This window comes from Anguilla anguilla, chromosome 6 (assembly GCF_013347855.1).
Source record: "Anguilla anguilla isolate fAngAng1 chromosome 6, fAngAng1.pri, whole genome shotgun sequence".
Lineage (NCBI taxonomy): Eukaryota > Metazoa > Chordata > Actinopteri > Anguilliformes > Anguillidae > Anguilla > Anguilla anguilla.
The window spans coordinates 36,626,201-36,651,275 of NC_049206.1; the positions used below are offsets into that span (position 1 = coordinate 36,626,201).

A 25,075-nucleotide genomic window follows, 5' to 3' on the forward strand; every position below is an offset into this window, starting at 1 on the left:
TATCGTGCGTTTCATATTCACGAACATGAACGACCGGGTTCTGTCGATAATCCGGCAGCTGAACTTGAACATTTATCACCCAACAGACCAGGCCAATCCATTTCTCTAGGGATGCACTGGTAATGTCTTACACAGGTCTCTTGTAGGTTAGATCAAAAAGATTCTCTACTGTACAAACAGTTTATCGCAGTGTCTGAACTCAGTTCCTAAATTTAAATTCAGGGCGGAACGTCTTCGCCAAATCTAGCTGCAACGCAGACCGCAGTTTTCAGAACGATTGCTGTCCCTATTCTGTAGATGCAACATTTAAAAAAAGAAAATAAATTTGTATCGTGGAATGCCCTTGTCGGGAGTTTTGGAAAACCTAACGCGCAGGCACAAGACCAGGAACGAAAATTACGACAGGTAGTAGCCTAAATTATTTTTACGTAGGTTTACTTTTCTTCATTTTATGGTTTTTGTGAGTATACGCATGTGTCTCTGGGTGGGCTACATTTTTGGCTACAATGTATTTTGAGTTTCTCCAAATAGGCGATTGGCTTTAACATCTCAAATCATTGCCTCCGTCGCATTCTGCATTATTAGGCTATACGATTAATTTATGTGCCTATAATGTTAACGTTGAGTTACATGTACCATTTGTAGGCTACCTACACAATTCATACACTCATTGCATTTTGTATTTTCTGTTTTGTTTTTTTAGAAAAAAAGTTTTTTACAGTCTTGAAATGGTTTAAAGCGATTAACCAGTTATCGTTTCTTAAAATTGTCATAACAGAGTAACAAAAAGAGCCAAACTGAGTTATAATTTCTTTTAAATGAATATGAACATGTCAACGTATAGTCACGAATGCTGCATGTAGCTTATAATAAGATAAACTGAACTGTCAAATAAGGCGCGTGTCCGTTTATGTTGACATGATGCCGAAAATAATTTCATGAGATGAACTGGATATATATCTGGTAGCCTAGTATGTGGTATCTGTGCTCGACGGAGTATCATCTTGCACGTTGTTTATCACGAAATTGAAACTCGGAATTCAGGTTGCAGATATTTGGCTGTCAAGCTAGCTCTTTTAAATGTAAAGACTCATCTGAAGAAAAACACGTTTTCAACGTACAATAATTCCTAGTTACTCACATATACAAAGGACTGTCTGGAAGTCATTAAGCCTTTCAAAATCTAGGCCTGCAACTTGAAGTACTGATGTCAAAATTAGGCCAAGTTACAAGAAACATTATTTACTGTCTTAGCGCACACAAATTAAACATTCCGCATTCCAGAGCAGTGCTGCGACCCAATGTTTCCTAAATTATATCAAGTAAAAGTGCATGTGTCACATCAAAGTGTCAAATGGCATTTATTGTTAGAATAATCAGCAATTCACCTGTTACACCGTTTTAAAAAAATGACTGCACGATTTGTTTGAACAATCGTCTGCATCCAGTGCTCTGCGTGTATGAGAAGCATATCATGAATAAAATGGTTTTGTTTGAAAAATGTGTTCCCAAATACAATAGTTTATCCGTTTACATTGTATAATAAATTATACTACTGTACTTAGTTGGAAAAACTTTATTTAACCAACAAGCCTAGTAGCCTACATTAATGTGGCAAACGAATGTCTGGATAGGTTTGTAAGACTTAATATTTATTACATTGGCCTAAATATTTCAACATTTCTATATGAATTTATTTATTCCTCCTTTCTGTCATGTGAATCATTGAATGTTTCTTGGTATAAATGTCTGTAAATGTGAATATTATATGCTGCAGGGAAAATATCATGAGGATGATGAAATATTCTATGTATGTTTGTATGTACAGTATCTACAGTATTTTACAGCACAATTGTAGGAGAGCTTGTACATTTTGTAAAATGAACTTGACATGCAGGTATAAACATATCCTTTAAGGTGTGTCAGTGTTCATCAGCTGTTTAAGACATTTATGGAAATGATTTCTTCTTCCATGCGTACATTTTTTTTGTTTGTGATAATTTGATGTAACACATAAAAGTTTGAATGATCACAATTCGTTCAGATGATAAGATGAAAAAACACAGGGGCGTGTTACTTGAAATAATGGAAACATTGGGTAGCAGGCAGCATTGCTTTGGAATACGGCATCTTTAATTTGTGTCAGCTAAGAGCCAATATTGTTTCATGTAACTTGGCCTAATTCTTTTAGTGACAGGCCTAGATTTTGCCAAGTCTTAATAACTTATAGACAGTGCTTCGTATGTGTGAGTAACATGGCATTTTTGTATGCTGAAAACGTGTTTCTCTTCAGTTATCATTTATTTTTGTATTGCGTTTGTTATAACTGATAACAGTAATGCATATAAACATTATATGCATTACTGTTATGAGAGGCATGCATACACATACAGTTGAGGCCAAAAGTTTACATACATCTAGGCTAAAGACATTCAAACTTAATTTTTCACAAGTCCACACATTTCATGTTACCTTACATTTCCTGTGTTAAGTCAATTAGGTTATCTACTTTATTTCCATAAGAGGTCATTTCAAAATAATAGATAAGAGACAGATTTATTTCAGCTTTTATGTACTATATCAGATGTTCAGTGGGTCAAAAGTTTACATACACTTTATTAGTATTTGGTGGCATTACCTTTTATTTGCTTAACTTGAATCAAACGCTTGGGGTAGCCTTCCACAAGCTTCTCACAATACTTTGCTGGAATTTTTGCCCATTCCTCCTGACAGAACTGGTGTAACTCAGTCAGACATGCTTTTTCAGCTCAGCCCACAGATTTTCTATGGGATTCAGAGCTTTGTGATGGCCACTCCAATACTTTCACTCTGTTGTCTTTAAGCCATTTTGTTACAACTTTGGAGGTATGCTTAGGATCATTGTCCTGCTGCAAGTCCCAGTTGGTACCCGCATGGTAGCTAATTGGCTATAACAGGCTGGCACCATCAGAAACCCAACCCAAATCCCCTTGAAAAGCACTTTATTTAGTCACTCTTTTGACAGGTATCTGACGAGCATTTATTTATAAAATGATCATGTCCTTCAGTTTCAGCACCCGAGTTCTGATGCTAGCTGACCTTACAGTTTGACCAGGAAATCTATAGCTAACATTTGTGACAAATAGACACTTGACATTAGACAGTAGCATACATTCACATATTTCCCAGCAATCTTTGCATGTCAACATTTATTTTCATTTTTATTTCACCTTTATTTCACCAGGAAAGTCATTAAGAACAAATTCTTATTTACAATGGCGCCCTGGCAAGCGACAAAAGCCACTTAAAGTTACAATCTCGAAGATTTCAGTTTCGTTCTCTTTGGCGGTACCAATGGCAAGAAGCGGTAATTGCAGGTGTGTTTTTGGACCTCACTTCCCATAGATCCAACCGGATCCAACCAGTGTCACCTGTGTAACGTCAGTTGGCACCTGGGCCACGCCAACTATTACACTTATCATTTACTGAATAAAAAATGGTTGTTCTACAAGTAACGTTATGTACAAACATTAGGCTAACTTATGCTGTCTTTACACTGCCGAGCTGGGTTAAAATGCTGTAGCAGACCTGGGGTAGAATTAGTGATGATAAATTTCCACAAACGTTCTTTATCCACCGTTTGCTCGGTATGAACATCTTTACACTGCAGAGAAGAATTCGCGGGATTCGCTGTGGCTCATGCAATTATGTATCTCGTGCATCATCATTGTGAATGATTGTTGTGTGATATTTTTGAAACAACTGCCTTGTTTCTGGTTTTGCTAGGTAAACTGTTCAAGAATAAAGCTAAGCTGGGTGTTAAATTAGCAATCAGAATAAGAAGAATAAAACAAAAACAAAGGAGATTTTATCAAAAAAGGGCATCAAGGCTGAAGGAACGTATGAGGAAGTGATATAAAATAATAACAACTCTAATCCATACTGCCATATTCTTTTATTTAGTTTTCTCCGGCTTTACACAGAAATCACCTATACCCCAGCTTATATATTGATGAACTTGATGGCAATGTAAATAACGGTAATGTTAAGGCCAGTTAAGATCAATGATTTGCAACGAGACGAAACGGTTTTAGAATGTTGCAGAGAAAATTGCAGCGGTGTGAACTGATTAGTTGTAGAGCGTCTGAAGCCGTTGTCTTGGGTCTCAAAAGACCCACATTGTCAAATGACCAAGTGCAGTTTAGAACGTTTACAATCAGACGTCTTGGAATTTTGCAAGTTGCATCCAGTCTCGTTGCGAATCATTGATCTGAACTGGCCTTTAGTTAGCTACATTGCAACGTTGCAACAAGGTAGCATTGCATTCGAGAGACGGTTTGCGAGGTTGGTACCAGTCGGTAGCGCTAGCCAGCGTTTTTTCTAATTGTTAGCTGACATTAGATTGTGTTAAATACATTAGCTAGCTAGCTAATGCAACGTTACCTGATATACTGTGCACAACGTTGTCTAAACTAATGCCTTTATTGACATGGTCCGGTAGCTAGCGTTAGCTGTGCAAATAGCTATGTAATTTAGTAACGTTACATTGTCATCAAATGTAATACTAAATCTACATCAACAAATAATATGACCTCTCATGTTACACAAAAACCTTTTAGGGTTCCATAACACCCCCCAACCCCCCACCATCTCTGGCGGACCAACCACTGATGGGTGATGAAAAATCACTAACTATGCGCCGCTTGTGATTTTTTCCTGGGAATGTTGCCACAGACAACCAGTTCTTTAATCAGAAATTATTAATAATAATAATAATAATAATAATAATAATAATAATATAAATTAGTAGGCTCAATCACCATTGTGTTGCCTAATTCGCCGATAGATAGATAGTGACTTAACAGACATTTATTTTAATGAAAATCTTAGAGATTATTACTTTAACACACACCCCCTCCCTGCAGTCTTATCTACAACTACACCCCCCACCCTTGACATAATGGACAATACTGTCTATCTGGGCATTCATAAAAATATTATTTCACAACTAAAAAATCGTATTCCGTCATAGCAACAAGATAAACCCGACAATAGCCCTAAGATATGCCCATACAGCATTGAAAACCCTGCTCACTGAATAATGAAATAAACGAGAAAAAGTTCTAAAAAATGATACCATGTCATTCTACAGTCAATATCTGGGACTAAATATTGAATAAATATACAACCTTACCGTTGGTTTTATGTGTAGAGGTGTCCCTTTTGCGACTGCTTGGTCATGTATTGTCTTGGACAATCCCTTTGTGAAATATACGCGCATTTGTGATGCCTGGGTATCTTCCAAAATGGCTGTGCGTAATACCACGTAATATGGCGTTGTCGCCCTTTTTAGTACAGTCTGGCTTGATTAACAATTCATTTATTTAGTAGGTGAGAATAGCCTATAAGCTTTCTAACGATGTACATGTCTAATTTTGCTTTTGGAATAGCGTTTTATAGGTCAGCATAACCGGAAATTTTCTTATCATCGCATTCAATTGCGCATTCACTCTGTGGTAGCAGTAAAACAAAGACGCTGCTAACGAAACGTTGTGAACTATTTTTTGGAATTTCTTGGAAATTACTATTACTATTGAGGACTTCTGAGCATAGCTAAGCCATATGTTTGCTGATAGACCTAGCTGACATCGTTTTCTGGTGTAAGACAGGAACGGATAGAACTATATCTGTCAGGGTTTCGGGGGAGTTGGACCCAGGCGCAGAGTGAAACACAATATCATTGATGTCCTGTCCCTGTCTCTGTCTCTATCTACTGAACACAGGTAAGATTTCATCGTTGCTATGTAAGTATTACTGCTCAAAATACTTCGGTTATATACGTTATTTTTGAAATTGAGTGTCTTTAAATAGGTTAGTGGTATTATTTAATGTGGATATTTCACACTGTAATGTTAGCGTTAGTTAGTAGTGTAATAGTTTTTGTGATACGTGCAACAGTGATGACGAGAGTGTTGGAACATTGCCAAAATGTGGTGGACGGTGAAAACTGTTTTCATATCGTCCCATCCCCATACAAGAAAACATACGACAGTAGAGAGTATAGAAATACATACAATAGTTAACTATTACACATTTAGGACGCTTTACGCTGCTTTACTCCTCCCATAACTCCCCCTTCCTTCACGGGTCTGTTGTGTAATGGAGAAGCGCAACAGACAACACGGCACGGGTAGGATACGAATGCTTTCCATCCTGTACCGTGCTGTGCTGGTCAATGGAGAAGCGCCATTAGAGACTAGAGGGAGGTAGGGAGGGGTGGGGAGAGGTGCAACCTGAAGAGCTGAATCTTCAGTCGTCGCTTGAAGGTGATCAGGGTCTCAGCTGTTCTGACCTCAATGGGTAGGTCATCCCACCATCGTGGAGCCAGAACAGACAGGAGACGTGACCAGGAAGCGCAAGTGCAAAGATGGGGAGGTGCCAGTCGTCCTAAGGTAGCAGAACGGAGGGGTCTGGCTGGCATGTAGGGTTTGAAGATCTTATGGAGGTATGCTGGGGCTGACCCCTTGACTGCCTGGTATGCTAGGACCAATGTTTTGAATTTGATGCGAGCCATAACAGGCAGCCAGTGGAGGGTTCGGAGCAGGGGGGTGACGTGGGAGTGTCTGGGGAGGTTGAAGACCAGACAAGCTGCAGCATTCTGGATGAGTTGCAGGGGTCTGATGGCAAATGCCGGAAGGCCAGCCAGAAGAGTGTTGCAGTAGTCCAGGCGGGACAGTAACATTGCTTGGACTAGGAGCTGGGTTGAGTAGGTGGTGAGAAAGGGACGGATTCTCCGGATGTTGTACAGAAAGAATCTGCACGCCCGGCTTACCACTGTGATGTTCTTGGAGAGGGACAGCCTGTTGTCCATCACCACTCCAAGATTCTTAGCATAGGGTGATGACGTCACTCAGGTGTTCCCTAGGGAAATGGAGAAATCAAGGAGGGGAGAGGTTAGAGCAGGAATGAAGATTAGCTCTGTCTTACCTGTGTTGAGCTTTAGGTGGTGATTGTCCATCCAGCTCTGGATGTCCCTCAAGCAAATGGAGATGCGAGCAGAGACCTGTGTGTCCGATGGGGAGAAGGAGAGAAAGAGTTGTGTGTCGTCAGCATAGCAGTGATAAGACAAACTGTGGGCAGAGATTACAGGGCCAAGGGATCTAGTGTACAGGGAGAAGAGAAGGGGACCAAGGACTGAGCCCTGGGGAACTCCCGTGGCAAGGGGACGAGGCGGCGATACTCTACCAGCCCAGGCAACCTGGAAGGAGCGACGAGAGTGGTAGGACTAAATCCAGTCAAGGGCTGTGCCGCAGATCCCTGTTGCTGCCAGGGAGGACAGGAGGATGGAGTGCTCAACAGTGTCGAAGGCAGCCGAGAGATCTAACAGAATCAGGAGGAGAGGGAGGAGTGTAGTCTCTGTTGAGTGGCCAGGCCTGAAGGACTGGTGGGGGTCAAGCAGGTTATTGAGAAGAAAGCAGAGAGTTGATTAGATGCAACTCGTTCAAGCGTTTTGGATAAAAAAGGAAGGAGAGATACCGGGCGGTAGTTCTGGATGACGGAGGGGTCTAGAGTGGGCTTCTTCAGCAGCAGGGTGATGTGGGCCCTCTTGAAGGATGAGGGGAAACATCCAGAAGACAAGGAGGAGTTCATGAGGGAGGTGACAAATGGGAGGATACATGAGCGCTAAGGGGTTAAAGGATAGTCATCCTATAACATAGTTACATTTTCATGAGAAGTAAAATTAAAACGAGAGAAAACAAGAATTTAAACATCCAGAGTCTGAGTTTATATGCCAATGAACGATTTTTAATGGTCTCTTCACATTTACATAAGATAAAAAGATAATATATTCACATAAAAAATGCGTATTTGAGCATCCTTTGCACCATGTTGAGATCAACTACGTGACCTTAATAGTGTATACCAGTGCTGTACAATTTTCTGAATTTTCTGTCATGTCAGTGATGCATATTATAACCTACAATAAATGATATAAAATTATATATATATATATATATATATACATATACAGTATATGTAATTATTAGCAATATCCGAGAAAACAAGACTTCTGCTCCCAGGCATTCATCTTATTGTTCTCTGACACACACACACATATATATGTATACATATATATATATATATATATGAGGGGCCAAACAGGAAATATTTAATGAAGTCTGATATATATACATCATTCTTGATATATATACATCTTGCTTGATATATTCTTTGAACTGTGATATATATACATCAAAACCGATATATATATATACATTGTTTTTGATATTTATACATTGAAAACGATAAATATACATCATATTTTATATTTATACATCAAAACCGATATATATATACATCAGTTATGATATATACATTGAAAACAATATATATATATACATAATTTCTGATATATATACATTGAAACCGATATATATATATATCATTCGGAACAGGCATATATTTGGGCATCCCATTGGGTCTTTATTAAGACATAATCAGTGCAATCCAAATTAATTTTTAATTGGATTGAGACTGAAAATTATATTATTATATTCTGTAAGAATTTTGATGTGAATATAACAAGTGAGACAGTGAAATGTCGCTAGCTCTCAGATTTTAATACAGGCATATATTTGGTCTGCTTCTTATTGGTCTTCCTGAGGTTTGCCGGGGTTTGTTAATGTGAGCCGTGCTGTTTCTGAACGAACTTCGCTTTTAATTTCAGCTACTGTATGCTTTGTGGTGAACGTGCTTCGCCCTTATTTTTTAATGGTACGCAATGGCTGACTTCATTAAATATTTCCTGTTTGGCCCCTCATATATATATATATATATATATATATATATATATATATATATATATATATTGTCACAACAATGTGACACCCCAGGCAGGGAGAATGGGACCACAGTTTCTGTCACATGGAGAGAGAGAGTGCACAGCCACAAACATTAAATAAGATAAACGGACCACTTCACCCTTCCTCACGGGTTCCAGGCAAAAACAATTAGCTAAAATAACAAGCTAAAATAACAAAGACAAAAGAAAGTAAAACAGAGAACCAACTTTTCAGTTCGCCTGCTCTCTAGCTGACCCGCCTTTCCGGCCAGGTCCAGCTCCTCCAGCATACCAGCTGAGGATTGCTTTCTTTTCCAGCGCTCTAAATAAAACGTGAAGAAAATCATAATTGCGCTCTCAGTGTTAGCTCCCAGTCTCGGCCCCGAACTATAGAGAGCAGCACACCTTTAAGCACCTGGGCTGATTAACTAACACAGCCCAGGTGCGTGTGTTCTCTCCACCAGCTGGCGCAACCGAGACTAATCCGCCTTTCAGGCGGACTGACTGCCACATATATATATTCATATATACGTACAGAGGACACCATAATTCATTGGACAGTGACACATTTTTTGTTATTTTGGTTCTGTACTCTAGCACTTTGAGTTTGAAAGGATACAATGACAATGAGGTTGAAGTGCAGACTGTCAGCTTTAATTTGAGGGTATTTTCATCCATACTGGATGAACCATTTGGAGATTATAGAACCTTCTGTACATAATTATAGAACCTTCTGTACATTTTCGGGCATCAAAAAATATTGGACAGTTTAACATAATGTAGAAAATAATCATTTTTAATATTTGGTCGCATATACTTTGCATGCAATGACTGCTTGAAGTCTGCGACGCATAGACATCACCAGATGCTGGGTATCTCCCCTGGTGATGCTCTTCCAGGCCTGTACTGCAGCCATCTTCAGTTCCTGCTTGTTTAGGGGAATTTTTGCCTTCAGCCTCCTTTTCAGCATGTAAAATGCATGTTCAATTGGATTCAGATCCGGTGATTGACTCGGCCCGGTGATTTCCCACTTTTTGACCGTCAAAAACCCCTTCGTTGCTCTAGCAGTATGTTTCGGGTCATTGTCTTGTTGCATGATGAAGTGCTGTCCAATGAGTTTGGAGGCATGCGGCTTTATCTGAGCAGATAAAATATTTTTGTAGACTTCAGAATTCATTGTTCTACTTCTTTCTGCAGTCACATCATCGATGAAGTGAGCCCATTCCACTGGCAGCCATACAGGCCAAAGTCATAACACCCCCTCCACCATGTTTCACGGATGAGGTGGTATGCTTTGAATCATGGGCATTTCCTTTTTTCTCCACACATTCCTCTTTCCATCACTCTGGTACATGTTAATCTTTGTCTCATCCAGGAGAGTGTTTTTGATCTGTTGGGCTGTTATCAGGGGGGTTTCCTTCACCATAGAGAGTATTCTCCAGTCATCCACTACAGTGGTCTTCCTCGGTCTACCGGGTCTTTTGACATAATTGAGTTCACCAGTTGTTTTTTTTTCTTGTTAATGATGAACTAATCTGTTGACTTTGGCATGCCCGCAAGAATACACTTGCCAGGAGTTGCCAGAACAATGCTTCAAAACATTGAGCTGCCTGACGGAGTCCAAGCCGTGTTTTTCTGTTAGGGTTTACTCCCTTAGCCTTTTCCGTTCCAGAGGATACCCACAAGGTATATGAAGGTATATCGTAGTAAATCACAGCATAATCATGTATTTCACTACAAATCAACTGTTGACTGAAGAAACTCACCGTTGCATCATTTTCAAGTGGGAATTACAAACTTTCTGTCAGTACAGTGGTCTATAATAGCTAGGGGTCCAGAAACATATCCAAAATCTCTCCAAAAATGAATAAAATGCTTTATGTCCATTATAAAGCATATAAATGAGCCCCTTATGAAGGTTTAAGGTGAAACATTGATATAAGTTTAAAACATAATGCAAAAACATTGTCACACTGTGGTACAGTACCTAAATGTGTAATCATTTACTCTCATATGTGTTTCTGTACTCTACAGTATGTGATGTTTTCTTGTATGGGGATGGGACGACATTAAAAAACTTCTGCAACCTGTGATCTGAAGACGGAGTGCTGCCAGAGAAAAGTTTTATTAAATACAAAGGAAACAAAGGAAAAACAAACTTGCGGGCCAAAGGAAATGATTTGCAGCTAACTTGTAGAAAAAAACTTAAAACTTGAACTAACTAAACGGCTGACGGGGCTGTCCGTCCAAGAAGGACGGTCTGCCGGAGCTAGCCGGGTGACGCCGAAGAGCACCGGCGTGAATTTCAAAGCATCTGTACGGCCCCGTGAGTTACGCCTCCTCTTAACTGTCAGTCCGGCTGCGAAAGCTGTGCTTGCCTCACCCAGAAGATCTTGGAGTTGGAAGGGAGAATATCCGTTCTTTACCAGATCTGGGAAGATGGGAAGACCATTGAATCCATGGTGTCATTTTGCCCTGGACCTACTATGGCTTTTGAAGAGATGGCTCCGACTGTCCTATGTGCGGTCTCTGCCTCGACCCAACCTGGAGTCCCGTGGGACGAGCTTGGTGCTAAACCCAAAGCCATAGCCAATTCCACTCCACTCCTAGAGCCTTGCTCCGTAGCAGGAAATTGTAGGGGGAGACGCTGTTCTGGCGCCCCCTTATCACAAGGCATCAAGCTCATAAACAGATTCGATATCCTAGATGAGCAAGAGTTTCCATTTATGAGTTCCTGGCCTCGCGTTCCACCTCCTGCGTCCTCTTCTGGTGAGTTCTGGCGTTCTCCATCTCCCATGGTCCATTCCGCAGCAGATTCTGGGCAGCCTTCCCGTCTGGCTGCACCTCGTCGCCCAAAGCCAAACTCCCTCTCGGCCCGGACAGGACCTGGATCCACTCGGCCCAAGGCCCTTGGTCCGATCTCACTTTCCTCCTCCACCTGCTTCAGTGACGGAGCCCTTGCTGCTCCCGCCTCCTCCCTCTTCCCTGGTAATTGCTGACTCCATTATCAGAAACGTAAGGAGAAAGTCAGCGGTGACTCTTTGATTTCCCAGTGCCAAGGTTGGTGACCACTTTGAGCACATTCGTAGCTTGCTGGTTAAATACCCTCTCGCCCGTAATCTAATAGTTCATATTGGTTGTAATGATGTTTCTGCTCAGAAGTCAGAAATTCTAAAACGCGACTTTACCTGCATTTTTAACACACTCGAAGACAGTGGAAAAGGTGTGTTTATTTCTGGTCCTATCCCTCCCCTTGGGAGGGGTGTAAATCGTTTTAGCAGGATATTAGCTCTCCACATCTGGTTACAGTCCACCTGTGCATCCTACAGTGATAATTTTGTTTTCATCGATAAATTTAACCTTTTTTGGAAGTGCTCGTCCTTTTACAAAATTGATGGCATTCACCTTAGTGCGCTGGGTGCTCGATTTTTAGCAAACAACATATTTTACTCCGTCAATAATACCCTTGGCATCTGACTAGCCTCTTTGTCCAAGTGCACATGTCTCGACAAAACACTAGTGCCTAATTGGAAATGTTCACCTGTGTCTAAACCATCATATAATTTCCACTCAGTCCCGATGGTTCCGCCATGTGGCCTGGTGGACTTAAATCACCTATACTGCTATCAAAAGATTCCAACTCATATTAAGCCTAGGTATTTCCTTGGTAAGCTTGCTGTTTATGCTTGTGCATCTTGTGGGGTAAATCGCCAAAATGTTATATTTTTCCCTCAAACAACCTCTAGGTGCACTGGTCCAACTTGTCTCCCCAACTCATTTAATATGGCACTTTTTAATGTCAGAGCATTAACTAGTAAGACATTTTTAATTAATGATATTATTTCTGAGAATAATCTTGATTTTATGTTTCTAACTGAAACTTGGTAAAGAGTGGATGGTTCAGCCGTGATGAACGAAACGTGTCCTCCGGGGTACAATTATTTTTATTCAATCAGGGAAAGAAAGAAATGAGGCGGACTAGCCTCTGTCTATGCAGAAAACATAAGTTGCAAAAATATTGCTTTTGGAAAGTTCACAACGTTCGAATATCTTGCAGTTGTAGTAATGGGCAAAAAACCAATACTGTTGCTAAATGTGTATCGCCCACCCAAGCATAACACGACCTTCTTTCCTGAATTTTCTGAACTGCTATCAATCTGCACTACAGATTATGACCATATTCTTGTAACTGCTGATTTTAACTTTCATGTTGACAACACTATTGACAGCAAAGCGGAAGAATTTATAAAAATTTTGCTCTCCTTTGACTTAGTTCAGCATATTACAGTACCCACGCACAACAGGGGACATACCCTTGATCTAGTAATTTCTCATGGCCTAAACATAAAAATAGGTCAAGTTATTGAAATCGCTGTCTCAGATCACAGCTGCCTATTTTTTAATACTATTTTACTCACTGTCAAAAACGTTGTCCAACGAACCTTTAGAAAACGATACTTTAATAATCAGCAGGTGTGTTCACTGATATGTTCCTGCGTGATCAACAAGACTGCATGTCTAACGACTCTCTTAGCATCCATGAGATGGTTGATAGCTTCAACTATAAGTTAAAATTGGTTCTTAACGCAGTGGTTCCTGAAAAAATCAAGAAGAGGTGTAATATGAAAGTGACTCCCTGGAAGAATGAACAAACTCTTCACTTATTAAAGAGACTGTGCCGCAAAGCTGAACGCATGTGGTGAAAAAGCAAGTTAACTGTCCACCGCAACATATTGAAGGAGTGCATTGTCATTTATAATAACACTATTCGAACGGAGAGGCAATCTCACTTCTCTAAAATAATTTGTGATAATGGAAAATAATATAAACGACTTGTCTCTACTATTGATAGATTACTCAATCCCTCGGCCCCACCAGACCTACTCTTTCAGGCATCGCCATCAAAATGCGAGGAATTTGCCCAGTTTTTTGATCAAAAGATCAGAACAATTAGATCAGGTATAGCATACTCTGGAGTGTCACCAACTGAATGTACTACTTGCTGCCCAAGGAATACCATGGATAACTTCAAAATGCTAAATGAAGCAGAGCTAAAAAAAAATATTGCCCAACTGAAATCCTCCACATGCTCCTTAGATCCTATCCCCGCAGTCTTTTTCAAAGAAGTTACAAGTTGCCTCTCTGCTAGTGTACTGGAAATACTGAACCTGTCCTTGAAGACTGGCATTTTTCCTGATCCTCTTAAAACCGCTGTTGTCGGACCACTGATGAAGAAAAATAACCTGGACCCCTCTGACTTAAGTAATTTTAGACCAATTTCAAATCTGCCTTTTTAAAGTAAAATTTTTGAGAAAATAGTATCTACACTATGAGACATATCAGTCTGGTTTTAGACAGAATTATAGCACTGAAACTGCCCTTGTTAAAATTGTTAATGACCTCAGAGTAAATGCTGATGAGAACAATGTGTCCATTCTTGTACTACTTGATCTAAGTGCAGCCTTTGATATCATTGACCACAAGATTCTCATGAACCGCCTTGAAAATTATGTTGGCTTCTCGGGCGCTGTTCTAAATTGGTTTAAGATGTACTTAACTAATAGACACTTTTTCGTTAGCCTAGGGGAACATGCGTCCAAAAAACATGATATTCTTTATGGTGTGCCATAACTAACTGTCACAGTGTTATAAAGTGGATAAATGAGAACTACCCTAAACTAAACAAAGATAGAACAGAGATACTTGTGATAGGCTCGGATGCAAAAAGAAACAAAATCTTGAGCAGGCTAGGGAATCTTGCTTTACAAGTCAAGCCAGCAGTAAAAAGTCTAGGAGTCATAATTGACTCAGAGCTAAGCTTCAAAAGCCAAATTGGCAATATCACTAGGACTGCCTTCTTTCATCTCAAAAATATATCAAGAGTTAGACCATATCTGTCATTACAAGTTGCAAAAAAAAAAATGGATTAGTAAACTTCAACTTGTTCAAAATGCAGCAGCCAGAGTAGAAACAAAAACAAGGAAAAGTGAACATATCACTCCAGTACTAGCCTCTCTACACTGGCTTCCAGTATCTTTTAGGATTGATTTTAAAGTTCTTTTACTGGTTTTTAAAGCTCTTCATATCAATGCACCTTCATACAGACTGTCTCTCACTTTATTCTCCAAATAGGATGCTAAGATCATCAAATACTGGCCTATTTTTTACTGTTATAAGAGCTAAAAAGAAACATGGTGAAGCTTTTAGTTCTTATGCCCCAAAACTATGGAACACCTTACCAGTACATATCCGACAAGCAAAATCTGTGGATGATTTTAAAAAACCGCTCAAAACTTACGTTTTTACCCTAGCCTATCCTTAGTTAATGATCTTACTATCTTATTTGTGTTTGTGTTTTTATACCTTTAGTTTGCTTTTCACTTCTTCACCATCTTATTTGTATTCTTGTTTTATTGTTTTTATACCTTTAGTTTGCTTTTAATTACCTCACTATCTTATTTGTGTTCTTGTTTTATTGTTTTTATACCTTTAGTTTGCTTTTCACTTCTTCACCATCTTATTTGTATTCGTTTTATTGTTTTTATACCTTTAGTTTGCATTTAATTACCTCACTGTTCTTCTTTTATTATATTAAATTATTATTATTATTATTGTTATTATTATTATAGTTTCTTTTATTTATATTTTTTTGTTTTTTCTCATTTTATGTGAAGCACTTTGAGCTGCATTTTATGTATGAAAGGTGCTATATAAATGAAGTATTATTATTATTATTATTATTATTAAAACAATATTCAACTGTCTACCATGTTTTGGAAATGTTCCAGTTGAGGTCATATCCCGTACATACATTAAAAACAAACTACAAGCAAACCAACGAATGCTTACTTTTTACAGTGTGAAATATCCTTATTCTAAAATACCACTAACCTATTTAAAGACACTCAATTTCAAAAATAACTTATATAACCGAAATATTTTCAGCAGTAACATTTGGACAATGAAATTTTATTTGTGTTCAGTAGATTCATCTAGTTTATTTCAGTGTTCAGTGAGCAGCGTTTTTCACAGATGTACTGGCATACCTTCGGCTATTGTTGGTTGTTGCTACGATGGAATACACTATCGTCCAGTGTGTCATGCGTGGGTGGTGTAGTTACAGATGAGACTGCAGGGAGGGGGAGCTTGGTAAATGCACTACCAGTGCAACAATGGTTTCAACTCATAATGTGGTTGCAGGAGCACAGAATGTCTGAATTGAGCAATCTAGGCATGCCGGCGTGCCGACCACTAGGGGCTTTGTGCTAAGAGGTTAAAGTGAAAAAAAATATGTTTATCCGGGTACCGAAGCTAACATATATCCCAGGGAGCCCTAACTAAGGTTACTCCATCTGGTTAGTGAAACTATCTAAATATCCCGAACTATGACCCAATTATACTTATATGAAATAATACTAGGATCCATCTGGACACTGAAACTAACCTCTGTCCCAGAGCAGCTGCACTTCCGGTCAGTGAAACTAACAAACATATTTTCCAGGTTAAAGTTGCTTATTCATGGCATGAAAACATTATTTGCAAGATACCCGGAGGAGTAGCACATTTAACTGCTAGGACAGAAGATCTAATGGTACACAGGCAACTTTTTGGGGCAATATTGCCAGCAACTCAAGTTGCCCTGATACACTGGTGGCAATGGAGTGGCAACAGGCAATGGGCAACGTAACTGAAAAAGAATGTTCGGTAACCAATAACCATTCAAATTTCATATTGATGCCTCTGAAACCTTACCTGGACCTATCAGAACACAATATTCTGTTACCTGGGGGATATTATCTTGGAGATGTTAAGCAGAAAAATGGAGGACCTGACTTATGCGGCAGTTACCATTTTCCTGGCCTCATCGTTGATTGTTAAAAGGTAAATTTTATCTATATGAATCTACATTTACATTTAGTTTTTCTTAGATGTCTGTTTGCACAATATAATCCAGGCTAATAGGCTACATTCTGGTCCATAGATAACAACAGGCCAAACGCAAGAGGACTACATGGAAAAGGAGATGGTTGTTGAAAAGACGGCTAGGCTGCTACAGCCAACTGTTAAGGGAACTGGTGGAGGAAATTCCCATGGGCTACAGGAGCTGGATGAGGATGGATATGGAGATGTTCAATTGCTTGTTAGGGAGGATTGAAGAACAGATACAAAGACAAGACACCACAATGCGAAAAGCCATAACGCCAGGTGAACGCCTCTCCATCACCCTGCGTTACCTGGCCACTGGTGAAACCTTCTCCTCCATGGAGGACCTGTTCAGGATCAGCTGTCACAGCATTGGGCGTATTGTCATAGATACCTGCAAGGCATTATATCAAAGCCTACAGCCTGAATTTATGAAATTACCATCAACAGCAGAAGATGGGAGGCTGTAGCCCAGAAGTGTGAACAAATTGCATTGGGGCTTTAGATGGGAAACATATTCTAATTCAACCACCACCTAACTCTGGCTCTCACTACTTTAACTACAAAGATACCCATTCAATTGTTTTGATGGCACTTCTTGATGCAGATTTAAAATATCTATATATTGACGTAGGCACAAATGATAGGGTGAGCAATGGAGGAGTCTGGGGAAAATGTGGACTGAACAGTGCCTTGGTGAATAACTCGGTCAAACTGCCAGCTCAGAAAACATTGCCAGGGAGAAAGATGCCAGTCCCCCGTGTTGTGGTGGCGGATGAAGCCTTTGCTCTCAAGGCACACCTCATGAGGCCATATCCAAGAGCTCAACTGGACAATGAGAAGAGGATATTTAACTACCATCTCTCTTGGGCAAGAAGATGTGTGGAGAACACCTTTGGGGTTTTGTCCAACAGGTTACGAGTCTTCAGACAGCCCATTGGTATTGCACCTCAAAAAGTGGTGTGTATCACCAAGGCAGCCTGTGCACTGCATAAGTACCTTCGCACACAAGATGCCACACGACAGGTGTACTCCCCAAATACCCTAGTAGATCAGGTGGACCAGGAAACTGGAGATGTAATTCCAGGATCCTGGCGAGAAGAACCAGAGTGCCTACTTCAGCTGGAACCTACTCATGACAGAAACCCAACGACTGATACCAAAACTATCAGACAAGAGTTTACCTCCTACTTCTATACAAATGGAGCAGTCAGTTGGCAGAACAGTGCCATTTCCTTGTAGTGCATGATGTTCCTGACCTATGACCTATGAAGGTCTCAACATACTATAGATTTTAGAAGTAAAGCATATAACTTATTTACCCAATTCAAATTAAGGAAGGGGAATTAAGTGTATTTATTAAATTAATTTTTATTCATTTATATGTATTTATATTTATTCAATTAATTTATTACACATTTATTCAAAATAATTTTTCATTAAAATTCACACTGCACATAGAAAAGTAATGAAAACAAGTGAACAGGTGATTATAAAATTTAATTTTGTTAGATTTTATTGAACATTAATTACAGTATAGTCTTTCCTCTTGTATGTTATTAAAATGGGTAATAAAAAACTCATTGGTTAAACTAGTTCTATCTGAGATTACTCTTCTATATTGGTATGTACAACTTCAATAATCTTCCTCTTCACACTCCGGCACCTCTTGCAGACATTCATCTAAATATTTTAAAAATCCTGCATGTACTGACTCCAGCTTCTATTCTTGTCTTTGTCTTTAAGCACTCCAAGGCATACTCTATTGCCACCTCTGCTTTGCTGATGTCCCGTTTTTTGTTTTTTTACATTTTTGGAAGCCGTCTTGTCTGGAGTTGCTGTTTCAATTTGGATGGGTTGGGATGAGATTTATCTTCGGTCTCGTTGGGTTCTCCTCCTTCATTCAAGAAAAGCAGGTCTTTGTAGTATTTCCATCTCGGAATGTAAATGTCATCTGCTCCATCACCTGACCGCTTACTGGATGCTGCTTTGTTTTCCCGCTGAAAGGTTGTCCGCAGGTTTTTGAATTTTTTTTAATGATGTCGACAGCAAAGGATAAGGAGAGAATTTTCGTAAAGCTTTTAAAGTGCATTTTGTTAATACAGTTAACAAAAGTTAACAGTTAATATGGCCTACTCCCCTCCACTCTCAGTCCCCTGGAGCCCTGGGCTTAGCGCCAAGCTACTGGCCAACAGTGTTGGGGAACTTCCATTAAAAGTAACTTGTTACGTTACAATGTTACTCACTGAGAAAAGTAACGTTACATTTACTTTTGCGTTACCAAAAATGAAAACCCCCTGTAGCTGTCAGTGTGCAATGTCTGTTTGTCTGTCTGTGTCTATGACATAATGTCATGGCCTTTAGTGTCAGAGAACAATTAAATGAATGCTTGGCAGCAGTAGATAGTCTTGCTCTCCGGGATACAATTATTGCCACCTACTATTTGAGCATACCCCAGTCAATGCATGTAAGAAAAATAGGATAAAGCACTCAATAAATAACTACTTATGCTTATATCAAATCACATTTTCAAGTTGTTAAACTTAATACTTGTTTTAAAAAAATATATTTTGATTTTACTGAATCAAACAAATATGAATTCTGGGTGATACTCAACCAAAATTGTATAATATAAATTATTCTGTAAAGATACTGCAGGATGGTGAAATGTTTAAAAAAAAAAAAAGGCATTACAATGTTAAACTCTTGATAAACTGTAATTAGAAGGGAAAACATTCCTTGAAAGTCTACAATGGGTGATGCATGATGTCTCCCACAGCTGCCATAGAAGTTATAAGTACTGCATTTAGGGTGAAAACAATGTTAAGTGATCGTGATCCCACTGAAACACACAGTCCACATTGTTTCATGTTATAAATTTGTGTTTATTTTGACCTTCCTGCAGTTCTGAGTGACCTAAAAGTGACCAGGTCTGCATTTTGCAGAATGACTCAGCAGGAGCAGGAAACCTTTATGCAGTGTTTGGAGTGTGCCCTCTCCTGGATTCAGGCTGTGCAGGAGAGACTGAGGGCCATTGACAACACAGAGGGGCCCAGAGCAGCTCTACAGACCCGGCTCAGAGAGACAGAGGTGATGTGATCCTGATCATTATCCTCCTACTTGTAAGGATCTATGATGTGGGTACAGACTTTTTACATACAGTACTTAGTTACCAGATGGTCAGCTCTGAATTCTTCCCAGTGAAGGTTTGGTCTCTGCAACTGAGTGTTCATAATGGACTGAAGTTATGTAAAATGATTGTAAAACATAATGTGCTGAATACTATAGTATGTGCCAGGTAAATATGTAATTGCTTGATGTTAACTAGCGTATCAGTTTTATCTGCAGTGTGAGGCTGACCTTTGATTGCTTTGATATACTGTGGGATATACGGTGAACTCCATAATGTTTGGGGCAAAGACATGTTTTTTTAATTTGGCTCTGTACTTCACAAGTGTGTATTTGTAATCAAATAGATCACACGTGGTTTAAGTGAAAATTCTCAGTTTTTATTTAAACTTATTTTTATACATTTTGGTTTAACCATGTAGAAACTGCAGATTTTTAAAAATTCATAGTCCCCCCATTTCAGGGCACCATTGTTATGTTCTGTGTAAGGACCCAAACGCAGACCAGGGAAATCCAAAAAATGTTGTCTTTATTCAGTCCAAGTTCAAAGCCAGGTAATCAGAGAGGACGGTACAAAATTGAGTTTCCAAAAGAATAGTGGTAAACAGGCATAAAATCAAAATCCAGGAGATCAGATAGGCGAAGGTACAAAGGAACAGGCAAAAGAGAAGTCAAAACAGAGCGAAGGTCAAACCAGACAGCAATGAAACAAAAAGGGCAGGCAAACTCGAAGTCGAATGGAAAGGGCGTCTCAGGAATCTCAATAAACAAAGGTTTACAAATCATCGGCACAGTAAATATGATCAACGTTCTGACAGGGAGCTGGTGGAAAAGACTGACATTTATAGACTGGGGAAGGTAACAATCAAGGAGGGGATAAGTGAGTGAGGGCGGAGTAACAAACAACATCCAGGTGAAGAACATTAGGATAACTAATTAAATGACAGGGGACTGACAAAACGCGGACTGGAATCACATAGACAGCAATGATAACAGACGGCCTGGGTTTAGCAGGTAAAACACGTGCAGAGAGAGAGGTGCAGTTAGAGCAAGAGACAGGTGCAGGCAATTGCAGAACTCAGCGTTAGGGCAGACTAGAAAGAAAAGGGGCGGAGCTACAGCGCAGCATGGAAAAGGGGAGAATGGTTAATGTATTAGTATAGTGATCTAAACTATCAAAAACCCAAAACTAGTGTTTGTTAGTCCATTAGTAATATTCACATGTTAGTATATTAATGAGGTTAGTACTTTACAATCTATAAGTTAGTAAGGATTAGTAGAAATGAGTAAAACTAGATATAAGCAGGAAGTAAGTAAAACGAATCTGGAAAGAAGGGGGGAAACCACGAAAACCCGGAACCACCCGACTAGTGAAATCACGCAAATACAGGGGAGTGAAGCAGCTCAGGGAACACAGACACGGAGACGGCACTGGGGAGACAAGTGACTGGGAGAATGAAAACACTGGGACGGAGGATGTGAAAAACAATTAACCCATAGAAACAAAAAACAAACACTAACAGCAAACAGATACCAATACAGACTACAACAACCATAAGGTTTAGGACATATTAATGTTATTTAAATAAAATAGTAATGAGTACTTTCATGTATCCTTTGCATTCAGTGACTGTGTGAAGTCTGTGACTCATAGATATCATCAGGTGCTGAGTATCTTCTCTGGTGGTGCTTTGCCAGTCGTGCCCTGCAGCCATCCTTAGCTCCTGCTTGTTTCAGGGGCTAGTTGCCTGTAGTTTTCTCTTCAGCATAAGAAACACGTGTTCAGTTGAATTCATTTCAGGTGAATGACTTGGCCAGTCAATAATTTTCCAGTTTTTGGAAAAACTCCTTTGTTTCTTTTGCAGTATGTTTGATATAACTGTCTTGCTGTAGAATGAAGCGCAGCCCAGTGAGTTTGGAGGTATTTGTTGAACATAAGCACATAAGTTCTGTATACTTCAGAATTAAATCTGCTGCTGCTATCTGAAGTTGCATCAGCAATGAAGAAAAGTGGGCCAGTATTTGTGGCAGTAATTCACGTGTGAACTGCCTCTTCTCCTGCATAATTTTCATTCTTATTCATTCCACCTATCTCTCCCCCTGATTTTAGCTAATTGACAATTTATAATTTCAAAACATCATTGTACACGAATTCACTCCTTGCAGAGCTGTGTAGCACCTCCTGGAGAAGAGGTTGTTCTTCTCTTCACTCAGTTTAATCAGCCTCTCCACATCTTCATCTGTCCCTGCCACATAATGAAATGATGACTCTGGCTATCTGGATAGCCATGTATCTATCTACTGTCAGGAAGGTGAGGATTAATTGAAATATGTTTAATTTTCCGAACCCAGCAGTTTTAACTGTTAACACCCTCATCAACAACAAATATTCACGTCTAATCCAAAGACGAGGTTCAACTACCATAAAAAAGGTTACAGGCATGGACAGTCACACTAGTGATGGGCAAATCAGTTCTTTTCCGTGTACTGAATCAGTAGAATCAGTTCACAAAAAAGATTTGTTCACCGAATCAGTGGCATCACTAGGGTTGGTGTCAGTCGACCGGGGGGGGTCGACTGACACCAACTAATAGCCAATAGCCAAAGAACCAAACACTTTCTTTTTTCGTTTTGATTTTATTCGAAACAATTTAGTTTGAAAGAATGTGTTTGATATGGCCATTTCATTTGACTAAATTTCCCTAAGTGGGTTGTTTTAGCCCTACCTGCTGATTTCTTTACCGTGACTTGTTCTAACGGCTGCTTGAAGGAGAAATGCTGATATATGTTGGCTAAGTAGATAGATCGTTTTCTCATAAAATGTAGTCGATAAAATAGTAACCTTGGCTAGTCTACTTTGAAACATGTTAAAAAAAAATTGAAAATAAACAGCACACTTGACAGTGATGTTCGATTATTATCCATTTATTATCCATTATTCCATACCGTACCCACTCTCCTCCCCAGAGACTCCTTGCTCCTTGCATTCTCTACAGCAAGGGGAACGAACTAGTGTTGTGTCGTTCACGAACGATTCGCGCTAGTGTTCTGTCATTCGCGAACGATTCGGGCTAATGTTGTGTCATTCGCGAACGATTCGGGCGAACGATAGTCAGTCAGTGAACGACCAGTTCACTTTTGCGAACAAATCATTTCCAGTGAACGGCCAATTCACGTTCGCAAACAAATCGTTTCAGGAAGTGATTCAGTTCAGTTTGTTCACCCAAAAGATTCTTTTCAACGAATCGTTCGTGAACGACACAACACTAAGTCACACAAGAAATGAATGAAAGCAGATACCAAACCACAGCTTTTGTCCCAAAGTAATCCAAGGTGCAAAAACCAAAAGACAGCAGAATATTCAAGAAGAATCAGAAAAATGTAGAACGCCAGACCTAGATGCCCACTTACAACTGTTACAAGACTGCTTCCTTCCAAGAGGCCCAAAAAGTGACTGACCAATAGAAAGCTGCATAATTTATCTGGTAAAAAATAGGAGGGGGAAGGGGCATGGACACCCCCTCTGACACACACACACACATGCAGACACATACATTCACACCTCAGATAATAACCCCCCAGTTGCTGCGCTGTCTTATCTTCAGGCTATGCTGGCCGAGCACTTTGAAGCTTCCTATGACTGAGAACGGCCAAATGGTGAATTACATGTGTGACACTATCTATGTTAGTTATAACTATTTCAAGATAGATTTAGGCAAAAATAAGTAGTTAGTTTACTAGCTCCAAAAAACCAACCGCTAGCAAGTTCATAAACAGTTCATAAAACCATAAAAAACCTAGAATGAAGTTTGCTGGTGATCACCAGGACGAAGACCTAGCCTTTTGGAGGAGTGTTCTCTGGTCAGATGAAATAACAAGCACGAAACCGTCCAGACCCACGGCGCACCTGTACTAACTATATAGCTAGCTAGCTATAGCATGTCCTCACCTCTGTAACGTTATTTGTTGTCCTCCGTGTGTCCATACATCTGTATCGGTGGTTGTAGCTGTGTGTCCTTAGCTCCTACTCATGCGTGCAGGATAGCATCTGTACACACTAAGTAGTTTAACTAAAGTAGGTGGTCCGTACACGCTAACTAGGTTAACTGAAGTAGGCGAAATGCAAACATGTTAGGGTTAGCTAAAGTAACGTTAGGCGATAAAGCTGTGCTTAAAAATGTTGTGCCGTACCACCTGTGCATGCGTCCTACTAAACGTCCTTTAAAGGTCGTCCGTGAGTGAGTGACCACAGTTTACCATGCATAGCCCACGACGGCAGTCCTGCGTGCGCACCATTGGAAAAATGGAACTGTTTGGCCATAATGATCAGGCTATGTATGGAGGGAAAAGAGTGAGGCTTTTAATGTAAAGAACACCATCCCAACTGTGAAGCATGAGGGTGGCAGCATCATGTTGTGGGGGTGTTTTGCTGGAAAAGGGACTGGTGCGCTTCAGAAAATATAAAGCATCATGAGGAAGGAGGATTATCTAGAAATACTGAAGCAACACCTCAAGACATCAGCTAGAAAGTTAAAACTTGGTCACAGCTGGGTCTTCCAGCAGGACATTGATCCTAAGCATACCTCCAAAGTTGTAACAAAATGGCTTAAAGACAACAAAGTGAAAGTATTGGAGTGGCCATCACAAAGCCCTGATGTGAATCCCATAGAAAATTTGTGAACTGAACTGAAAAAGCGTGTCCAAGCAAGGAGGCCCACAAACCTGTCTGAGTTGAATGTAATGTAATGTAAAAGTTACACCAGTTCTGTCAGGAGGAATGGGCAAAAAGTCCAGCAAAATATTGTGAGAATCTTGTGGAAGGCTACCCCAAGCGTTTGATTCAAGTTAAGCAATTAAAAGGCAATGCCATCAAATACTAGCAAACTGTATGTAAACTTTTGACCCACTGAAATTCTGAATTAAAGCTTAAATAAATATGTCTCTCATCAATTGTTTTAAAATTACCTCTGATGTGAACAAAGTAGATGCCCTAATTGATTTTCCAAAAGAAATGTATGGTGACATGAAATGTGCAGACTTGTGAAATTCTGAGTTTGAATATCTTTAGCCTAGGTGTATGTAAACTTTTGGACTTAACTGTAGGTAGGTTTATCTGTCGGAGAGGTGTTTGGGGGTTTTTTATCATTATGATGGGAATTCTTTGGTCATCAACTGTAGAGGTCTTCCTTAGCCTACCAGGCC

The 25,075-nt window shown here is 39.7% G+C and overlaps 1 protein-coding gene across 9 annotated transcripts in view; it reads left to right on the forward strand.

The window, feature by feature from the left end:
- The first annotated feature begins 15 nt into the window (after positions 1-15).
- The window catches only part of LOC118230112 (nesprin-3-like), a 78,513-nt gene continuing 53,453 nt past the window's right edge, over positions 16-25,075 (forward strand). For 3 of the 9 annotated variants that reach the window (XM_035422893.1, XM_035422899.1, XM_035422898.1), the window contains exons 1-2: positions 17-405; positions 19,675-19,834. In XM_035422893.1, the coding sequence (XP_035278784.1) occupies positions 338-405; positions 19,675-19,834 (228 nt within the window). In that variant the 5' untranslated portion in view covers positions 17-337. Of the gene's footprint in view, positions 406-5,648; positions 5,763-19,649; positions 19,835-25,075 lie in introns of all 9 variants that reach the window. The other 6 variants (XM_035422894.1, XM_035422896.1, XM_035422895.1 and 3 more) reach the window with 6 other exon arrangements.